At 36.8% G+C, this 10,440-nt stretch overlaps 2 protein-coding genes across 2 annotated transcripts; both read right to left on the minus strand.

Annotated features, from left to right (window-relative positions):
* Positions 1 to 908: 908 nt before the first annotated feature.
* On the minus strand, positions 909 to 1,956 carry LOC109245211 (olfactory receptor 1052-like). The gene has a single exon (XM_019412526.2). The coding sequence runs from the start codon at positions 1,914 to 1,916 to the stop codon at positions 909 to 911; it is 1,008 nt and encodes a 335-aa protein (XP_019268071.2). The 5' UTR covers positions 1,917 to 1,956.
* A 6,814-nt stretch (positions 1,957 to 8,770) lies between these two features.
* Positions 8,771 to 9,779, minus strand: LOC109245210 (olfactory receptor 1052-like). The gene is given in 2 exon segments (XM_019412524.2): positions 8,771 to 9,713; positions 9,715 to 9,779. Coding segments are annotated over 2 exon segments (1,005 nt in total). The 5' UTR covers positions 9,777 to 9,779.
* Positions 9,780 to 10,440: the final 661 nt, after the last annotated feature.

Consider the following 10,440-nt stretch of genomic DNA (forward strand, 5'->3'; position numbering starts at 1 on the left):
GCGCCTGGGTGGCTCAGTCGGTTAAGTGTCCAACTTTGGCTCAGGTCATGATCTCATGGCTGGTGAGTTAGAGCCCCGCGTCTGGCTCTGCTCTGACAGCTGGGAGCCTGGACCCTGCTTTGGATTCTGTGTCTCTGTCTCTCCCTGTCCCTCCCTGCTCATGCTCTCTCTTTCTCTCTTAATAATAAATTTTAAAAATACATTAAAAATTAAAAAAAAATAATTTGGGAATGTAAGGGATCCAAATTAAATAATGACATAAACTTATTTTAAACTGGAGACACTTAGGATTCAATAGATGCACAAAGAGGCTTTTGCAGAACTTCCCTTATCTGATTAAAGGCAGGAATTTTGAGAGTGAGGCTGCCTATAACTGCTCTCTCCCCAGGGGGAGTTTGTCTGACAAGAAAGAAGACTGAGGAGACCACTTACCCCTTGGTAAACAATATCACAAAATTTATCTCTCATTTTTTCCCTCAAAAGCCATTTTATTCTTCCCATAGAAGCGTTTCCTCTGCTAAATTAAGTATATAAACCCCACCTCTAATTACTGAGCAAGCCACTTTTTTTGTGTGTGCATCTTACATACATACGAGGAAACTTTGTCTATTCACCTGATAGTCTGTCGCCTGTCAGTTTAGTTCACAGGTCCTCAAACAGTAAACCTAAGAGGACAGAGGAAATGTCTTCCTTACCAGACAGAATGTATTGCATATGTATATGTTCATATGTGCATAATACATAATACATATATAACATATGTCTGTGTGTTTCCAAAAGCCAATAATGAATATATACTTTGAAAACACCATTTTGTTTCCTCCAACAAGTCTCACAGGTATTAAACAATGCACCTGCCTATAGAATCAATAAACATTCCTTAAATGTCACTTCTTAAAAATTCATAGTCAGAGAGCAAATATTTTTCTCACAATAATTCTTTTCATTGCTTCGTTGGCCTCTGTGCTTCTCACACTGTATATCAGGAAATTTAGGATTGGCAGCAAAAGGGTGTAAAACATGGACAGGATTTTGGCTCTATCTGGTGGGTAGCTGGAACTGCTTCCCAGATAAGTAAATATCACTGTTCCGTAGAAGAGAGTCACTACTGTTAGGTGAGATATGCACGTGGAGAACGCTTTATATCTGCTCCTTGTGGAGGGTGACTTCAGGACAGTGAGCAGGATTCCCGCATAGGAACCAACCACCATCAGGAAGGTGGTCACCGATGTCATTCCAGAGAGGACGGTAAGTAAAATCTTGTTGTGTTGGGTGTCCGAACAGGACAGTTGAAAGAGCAGTGGGATATCACAGAAGTAATGGTTGATGATGTTGGGCCCACAGAAAGACAGGCTGAGCAAGCCTCTCAGGTGGGTGAGTGAGCTGGCAGAACCCAGCAGGTAGCAAGCAGCCACCAAGTGGATGCAAAACGTGGGGGTCATGAGGCCTTTGTAGTGAAGCGGGCGGCAAATGGCGACATAGCGGTCATAGGCCATGGCCGCCAGCAGGAAACATTCAGTGGTCAGGATCATGCTGACAAAGGAATACTGAAGGAGGCAACCGTGATAGGAGATGACTTTCTGTCCTGCTAGGTAATTCACCAACATTTTAGGAATAAAGACTGACAAATAGCAGAAATCCAAGAAAGCCAGCTGGCAAAGGAAAAAGCACTTGGGGGAATGGAGCTGGGCACTAGCCCAGATTATTGCTATAATCCAAACATTGCCCACCACGGTGACAAAATAAATGGAGAGAAACAGCACAAAAAGGACAGTATTCAGTTCAGGGTTATCGGTCAGCCCAAGGAGGATGAATTCAGTTACCACACTGACATTTCTGTTGGCCATCTGTGTGTCTCCCCAGTGGGGGCCCTGGAGGGAACAAGAGGGCAATGATAACAACCCGAATATATGCATTCAATCTACTAGCATCTTTAGAAAACTGAATGGTCTTAGTTAACAATCACAGTCCACAGGAAATTCAGTTCTCACAACTGTGAAAAGTCAGCCTGATAAGAGACTTGGGTTGAATCAAAGTCCCATCAGGGACTTTGATGTAAACTGGCATTATGCATCATAAGAACCCTGGAGAAATTAGCCCCCTTGGAAAGCTTCATGGGAATGTTGGTTTAACAGAAAGTTTAAGACATGGACCCTGGATAACAATATATTCCATATTCTAGAACATAAGGCAAGGACCCCATATTGTAAGAAAAACATCCCTTAAAAAACAAAACAAAACAAAACAAAACACCCCTCAATATTAACAGATCAATTTCTGAGACATCTAACAAAATTATTGTCTATGATGTCTTTTTAATTTAGACAAGCAATACATGACACATGTTTCACAATAATATGCACATACTATATATATATATATATATATATATATATATATATATATATATAATGATTAAATTTATAGATGGTCCATAAAAATGGAAAATGAGAAATTAGGGATGTCTAGCATAGAGAATAAAAAAAAATCAAACATTTTCTATCATAACACTATTTTTTGTTAAAACTCCCTTGTTGCAGGAAGTCATTCTTTGCTGTTCTAACAAATAACTTACCATTCTATTTTCTGATTTCCTAGAGCATTTATTATCCAACGGCTTGGATTAGTCCATATCAGATTTTTTTCATAAGATTGAATCAAGAAACTTTTCAATATGTTTTGATCCCTGCAGTCAACAGATTACAAGTCTAATTTCAAGGACCGTGAACATGTTTTTGGTACATTAGGTCGTAGGTTTTTATTGAGAAAAAGATTATTAAATTAATTTTATCTTGGGCTTCATCATATACACCAGAATACATGAAAAATAAGATTATAATAGCAGATATATTAGGGACATATTTGATTAAATCTTTTTAAAGGAAAGTTTTCTTTACTGCAGAATTTATAGGAATATATAGTCCACTATTATATTTGGGGAGTTTGGGGAGAAGTAAATATAAAGCATGCTTCACGTTAATTTGACAGCTGAATTTATTTTCATTGAACAGTAATGGATATGGTATTCCACAATCCAGGCTTTGAGAATATTTCCCTGGTGTTGAATAAAAAGTGAGAAAGACATAGGTTTGGATCTCTACCCTTTTCCCAGTGTGACATAAAGTTATTTAGTAACAATTCAAATGTTGCAAACCTTGGGACAAGATTGCTTTGATCATGTCTACTTTACTGAAATGCCAGACGTGAAAAGGAACGACTAGTTCTTTTTTGCCACAAAACCTGTGATTTCACTTCTCAGCCTTAGTTTCTAGCTTTACTACTGGTTTCTGTGAACCTTCCTCAGGAGGTAGTTGAAATAACTAAATAAGAAAATATGTTAAAACTGGCACACTCCCTAAATGTTTGCTGTAGAGTCAAAGTGAAACAAATAGCTAAAACAGAAACTGGACTATTGACACACGGGACAAATGGCTTTTGAAGAAAGTAATTTTTTGGATCTTTGCTTTTTTTGTTGTTTGTTTCATTTTGTTTAAATAGCTTTCCTTCCATTGACTTTGTTTCTAAGCAAACCAATTTGTTAATATGATGATGAGTTTCTTCTTATCTCACTGATTTCATGTTTGTTTCTTTGATTTTCATTTAATTAGCAGTAATTTTCATCTGGACTGCCTTTCACACCACTTTTCTAATGCTATAAAGCATTGAATCTAAAAATTAGCTCTGGTTAAAGGGCCAAAAGTCACCACTCTCTTCCTCAGATCTAACACAATTCAACAGCTTGTAATAATCAAACTTAAATTTTAAAGAATGTCTTTAAATTCCCTTTTGTAATTTACATAGCTATATGTAATTCACATAGCTACACAGCTACCTGAGGAAATAGGGAATTAACCCACTAATTACTTAAGAGAGCCATTTGATGTGGCGATGGTCTAATTTTATCTCCCTTATCTCAATAATTGGAAGGGATTTGAAGCATGTGGTTTTTCTTTGTCTTGCATTCATAGCATGTGTCAAGAGTTGCTGTTTTTGAAAACTAGAGAGGCGTTTATAATTCCTTTGTTAAAACACAGAAACGTAACACCTACCTGGTGTTGAGGGGAAGCTTAGCCCTTTCTTTTAGTTTCCTGACTTGCATTTATATTTGGCTCAGGGTCTTTGGAGAATGGAATCCCCAATGATTCTGTGATACTACGTTTCATTAAAAGAGCAAAGAGAGACCAGGGGAAGCCAAGGTCCCAGCACTATCTTTCCAAATTGTAGCAATTCATGTATTTGCCCTTTCTCAGTTTTAGAGAAAGTCATCACATAAGTTTGTGTCTTACCTATATGAGCCTCATTATTAAAAATGAACTCCATCGGTGTTTGTTATTATAATTTGCATAATATAGTTATGAATATTTTATGTATATAGTTTTTTAAAGAGTGCTAAATTCAATTTGTTGATGACCATATGCTTCTATATACATACATTATATTTGGTAGCAGTTATGGAAAATATCCTATATTTCAATGTAAGGTAACTCAAAAGAAGCGTAAGCAATCAGCAATCACTAGATGGAATTCAGGGGTGTGTGCGTGCGTGTGTGTGTGTGTGTGTGTGTGTTCATACACCAGATTGCACTTTAGTGTAGGAGGGAATTTATCTCAAGTTTAACATTTTTGTCACTGTACTGGTTGAACATAAATGTAATTTCTAGAAATGCTAGGCAGGCTGCTATTTGGAGGATAGAATGAAAAATATAGAAGGTAGTAAATCACAGTGAAATGGTAGGCATTTACATATGATAAAAAAGGGAAAGGGGGCAAATAAGAATGAATAAGTCATTGATACAGGTCAAATGCATTCAAACAGCTATATAAGAACAAGGTGGTGAAAATTTGCAGCAATTTTAAAATGAGACCAACAGACTACATAGTTAAAACAGACTAACACACAGGGAATAGTATAATTAATTTTACTAACAAGTGTATTTCTTTTTCTCTGGCAACTAAATATTAAGTAGGAGCCTCGTTGGAATGCTTTTTATGTATTAAATCCCAATATGTTCCAGCCACTTCGCAACTATTATCTCTAATCATTGTGTAATTTTATTTAATTGAATATTCTGATCCATATGATTTACATTATACGTGGCCCAGCATACTTAAAGGAATTGTCTAAGTTTACACTTTAGGAAATGGTTGAACAGTACCTTAATACAGTGATTGCCCGAAGTAAAACTTTGTGCTGCTTTTAGTATTTATTCTAGACAGACTTTCAGTATTGACAGACTAAGGAGTGAACATAAAAATGATGGAATTGGAAACCATATTGCATGAAGAATAGTGGAAAATATAGGAAATTTCCAGTGCGAGAAAAATTAGACTCAGGACAGTATTCTAGCACAAACTGAACATCTGAGCCACCTAAGAATAAAGAGTGAGAATTTATGAATTTTAAGACTTCATAAGATGTATTGAAGACTTGTTGATATTGGCTCTACAAAGAAAGGTCTTGCTCAAACTGAAAAAAAAAAAGGTTATATTTAATTGGTAAAATTGAATAAGCTAGTTTATAGGAGAAAGATGATAGCCATTAGACCATTTTAATAGGGTATTCTATATCAGATTAGGGTTTCGTTGGGATGACAATATGAGCCGTAGGTATCCTTAATTCCGGGAGTTGCAATTTGTTCACAGGCCACATTTGACCAAAGACAAATGAAAATTGTCATCAAAGCTGGGATCAATTATTGTGTTCACAGCACAAGACAAATCTCAGATTTTGGAAACCATAAATTCATCACACTGGCTTATGGGTCTCTTAACAAATAAGAAACCCGACCATGGTGCAACTGTACCCATGACTGATCCAAATAGTGTCAGTAACTTATTTCCTTGATGAGTTAGGCCAATTTCCAAGCTGCACACTCCAAACCTACACACATGAAATTAAATAATAATAATAATAATAATAATAATAATACATATTTAGTAGAGATTCTCTGTGAACTGAGAGGAAAGTTATGTTTGATAGACATCTGCTAAGTTCTGATTTCTCCAAGTGTTGATGTTGAGCAATAACCAGTTTTATAGATGGGGTAAAGGGACTGGAACTGAAAGTGCCCATTCTCAAATTTGTCCTGATATTTTACAGGAAAATTGATGGCATAGCATCAGATATTTCACTCATGAACTCCTCATTTATTTCTTATTGGCTAACTATATCAACCATTTAAGGACATTTGGAATCTGTTTAACTGAGTTGCATTTATTGATACACACATATATAGAGATCACTCAGGTATATATAGACAGTATATTACTCATTATGTAAGGTATATTACCCATTATCTAGAATATATTACTCGTTTTCCAATCTTCGTTCAACAAATCTGCCACACACCCTTCATTTGCTTCACAATTTAAAAAATGGACTTTCCCCCCCCCCTTATTCTAGTATCCAGTGACTTTATAGTATAATATAGTTACTATATATAATACAGTAACCTTTTGTTGAAGGTCAATATTAAACATAAACAAATATCCTAGTTTTTTTTTTTTCTATAGAATGACTCCTCTCCCACACATACCCACATAATATACTGTTTTCTGCATTCTGGCCAGCCCCGTATTTTATGAGGAGAGTATTGTAACAGATTAGTTTTGTCTTTCTGAGTTTTAAATATCTCGCCTGTATATCGTTCCTTGGGTTTGATACTCTAGTGTATAAGATATTGAATGCTTTTGAAAAAATTGTGAAGCATGATATGAAATCAGATTTACCTATCATTATTATTTGTTTTTATTTTTTCTGAAAACTAAAACTTGTCCTTCATTTATATGAATGCCTCTTACGTATAAATGTCACATATATGTAGCATTACGGGCCCCAATTTCAAATAATATATTCAATGATTTTGGAAAATCATAAAGGGCTCTACCAATGTTATATGATGTTCTTATTTTGTTGGTGGTGGTGCTATTATTTCATTCTGAAAAGCAACCTTTCCTCTGAATTTCTTTGCATGGATGTCTAACACAATGAGGATGTCAATTTGCTATCTTTCTTTTTTACACATTTCAATCTGATAACTTCACAAACATTGGAGCCATTCACTCATGAGTTTTGCTGTCATTGAGAGGAAAAAAATAAAAGCTTAATCTAGCTTTCCATGTAAAACCATGAATTCATACCTACAGAGGATTCAACTGTCTTAATTTGCTGATTAGACTAGATGCCTCTTGTTATTTAAGTATTTAAAAGAATCTCAAAAAATTAAATATAAGTTTATTTGTAAATGAAGATATTTTCTAGAATACTGTTTTGTTTCCAGATAGAAGATTTTATAGCATTTTAGGGGAAGAGGTCACTATGGAACAATCAGTATCTATGGGCCTGATTTCATCATTATGCACTTATACATATAATTTGAATCAAAGGGAAAACAATTGGCTTCACGTATTTTCTCTACCTGGAATACACAGCACAGGTGTTCCCCTGCATACAATACCTTCAGGGAATTTCTTGTTTAATATCTAAAGAAGATTTTGGAAAATCCTTAACGGAAAAAGGGAAATGAGTCTGATTTTTTAATGACTCCCTAGTTACCTTGGAAACCTTCTTTCCAAACAGGAAGTAAAACCTTTCAGAGTAAGTTTTCTGTGAGTATTAGTGACCCTTCCACAATGAGCAGTAGTAAAACAGTGGCATTTTTTTCCTGTTCAGATTCATACGTAGTAATGGAAACCAAGGCTGGGGATAGGGAAATAGCTCATAGTGACGACTACAAGTGAAATTGCACAGGCAATCTAGAACTCAAGTTCTCTCTCTCTTTTTTTAATGTTTATTTATTTTGAGAGAGAGAGAGAGAAAAAAAGAGAGGGCAAGTGCGAAGGGGCAGAAAGAGAATCCCAAGCAGGCACTGCACTGTCAGCAAGGAGCCCGACTGGGGGGTCGATCTCACAAACCTGTGAGATCATGACCTGAGCCCAAATTGAGTCAGGTGCTTAACTGACTGAGCCACAGTTCTCCCCAAGTTTTCTTTCTTACTATTTTTGAGTATCTACATTTGTTTTGAAGAATGTCTGGCTATAAATAATCCAGGCTAATTTTAGAAAATGCAGATGCCAGGGGGCTCCTGGGTGGCTCAGTCGGTTAAGCTTCCAACTTTGGGCTCAGGTCATGATCTCACAGTCCATGAGTTCAAATCCCCCATCAGGCTCTGTGAGACAGCTCCGAGCCTGGAGCTTGCTTCAGATTCTGTGTCTCCCTCTCTCTCTGCCCTTTCCTTGCTCATGCTCTGTCTCTCTTTCTCTCTGTGTCACTCAAAAATAAATAAACATTAAAAAAAAGAGAGAGAAAAGAAAATGCACATGCCAGGTTTGTGGATAATTCAAGTACCAATACTTTTTGCTTTGAAAGTTATTACTTATTTCTGTGCTTAATAGAAAGATGGAGTTAAGAGATATTTTATGACTTATTTATCTTATGTTTGCATTTATCTATTTGTGTGTGTTTATGTGTCTGTATATCTATTTGTATGCACTCACTTCTACCCATATGCAGGAATGAAAGTGTCTTCAATTGTCCACTAATAAAAAGCCTAGATCTTACTATGGTTTTTAGGTTTGTTTACACAATAGCCAGACATATCTCTTATAACATGTTACATTCTTCTAGCCATTTTTCTTCTGCTATAAATCATAGGTTCCCATTAAACAAAGTCTAGGATTCCTGCGGGCTCAAAACTTTAACAAATTCGTATAAACATTCTTATCCAGAGTGCCTCTTTGTATGCTATTTTGGGATGCAGAGGGTGTGAAATTAACAAGGGAAGTATTTCATTTCTCTAGCCTTTTTCACAGCATCCTTTACTTCCTTATTCCTCAGGCTGTAAATCATTGGGTTTAACATAGGAATCACCAAGGTATAAAGCACAGACACCACCTTCTCTTGTTCTAAGGAATATTGGGAACTTGGTTGAATGTAACTAAAGCTTACAGAGCCATAGAGTAAAGTCACGGCCGTTAGATGCGAAGCACAGGTAGAGAAGGCTTTTTGTCTTCCTGCTGCTGAGGGGATCCTCAGGATGGTGGCAACAATGAAGATGTAGGAGATCATCACAGTCAAGAAAGTGACGATGATAATAATTCCAGAAAAGATTAAAAGCAACAGTTCATTCATGGACGTGTCAGAACACGACAGCTTCAACAGTGGGGGAAGGTCACAGAAGAAGTGACTGATGATGTTTGGCCCACAGAAAGACAATTTCACCAAGCCAATTGTGTGTGTCAACGAATTGATTAAGCCTCCTACACATGACCCAATGACCAGGACAAAGCAAACTATTTTAGTCATCGCCACTGTATAAAGTAAAGGGTTCACGATGGCCACGTAGCGGTCATAAGCCATTGCCGCCAGCAAGAAACCCTCAGTGGTAATGAGTGACGCAAAGAAAAAATATTGCACGATGCATGCAGAGAATGAGATTGTCTCCCGTTCAACAAAGAAGTTGAGCAGCATTTTCGGTGCAAAGACTGACGAATAACAGGCATCAACAAATGACAGGCAGCTAAGGAAATGATACATGGGTGTGTGGAGTTTGGGAGTTATTTGGATTAGAAAGAGCATTCCTAGATTCCCCACCAAAGATATGGTGTAGATCAGAAGGAACGGCGTAAAGAGGACCACTTTCAGTTCAGGACGGTCTGTCAGTCCCAAAAGGATAAACTCTGTAACCAATGTCAAATTATCATCAGCCATGTGTGTGTTTCTTGGCACCTGTTAATGATAAGACTGGAATAAATTGAGAATAATCATGCCACACCATCAAGCCTATTTGGAAGCCCTATCTGGCAACTTGAGCTGTTGATTTTTCTTTTCCGGTTGTTTTAACTAGAAGGTCTCTAATCTCTTCAAGGACTGTTTATTAGTCTATTTTTTAAGGAAATTCCATGAGTGTGAAAAGAAAACATTAGGGTCTTAGTTTCAGGACGCATTCAAGTGTTTATGTTTTTATGTGAAGAAAAAAAAAAAAACTAAAGCGAATTTTATTCTAAAATATGCAAAGCAAAGTCCAGTTAATAAAGCGTAATAAATAAGGTTAGAACTTTAATCTGTGATCTCATTGAAGTTCTTTTAACCTTCTCACTTTGGGGGGCTCCTGAGTGGCTCAGTTGATTAAGCAACCAATTCTCAGTTTCACCTCGGGTCATGATCTCATGGTTTCATGAGTCTGAGCCCCAGGTCAGGCTCCATGCTGACAGTGTAGAGCCTGCTTGGGATTCTTTGTCTCCCTCTCTCTCTCTGCCCCTCCCTGACTTGCACTGTCTCTCTCAAAATAAATAAATAGAGCTTTAAAAAATTAAAAAAAAAATAAACTTCTCGCTTTGGGTTTAATGGTAGCTAACGCCAAATACAACAAGATATAAGAATTAACTATACTTGGGGCACCTGGGTGGCTCAGTCGGTTGGGCATCCGACTTCAGCTCAGG

This window comes from Panthera pardus, unplaced genomic scaffold (genome assembly GCF_024362965.1).
Source record: "Panthera pardus isolate Hobbes unplaced genomic scaffold, ASM2436296v1 HiC_scaffold_12, whole genome shotgun sequence".
In the NCBI taxonomy this organism is placed as follows: Eukaryota; Metazoa; Chordata; class Mammalia; order Carnivora; family Felidae; genus Panthera; species Panthera pardus.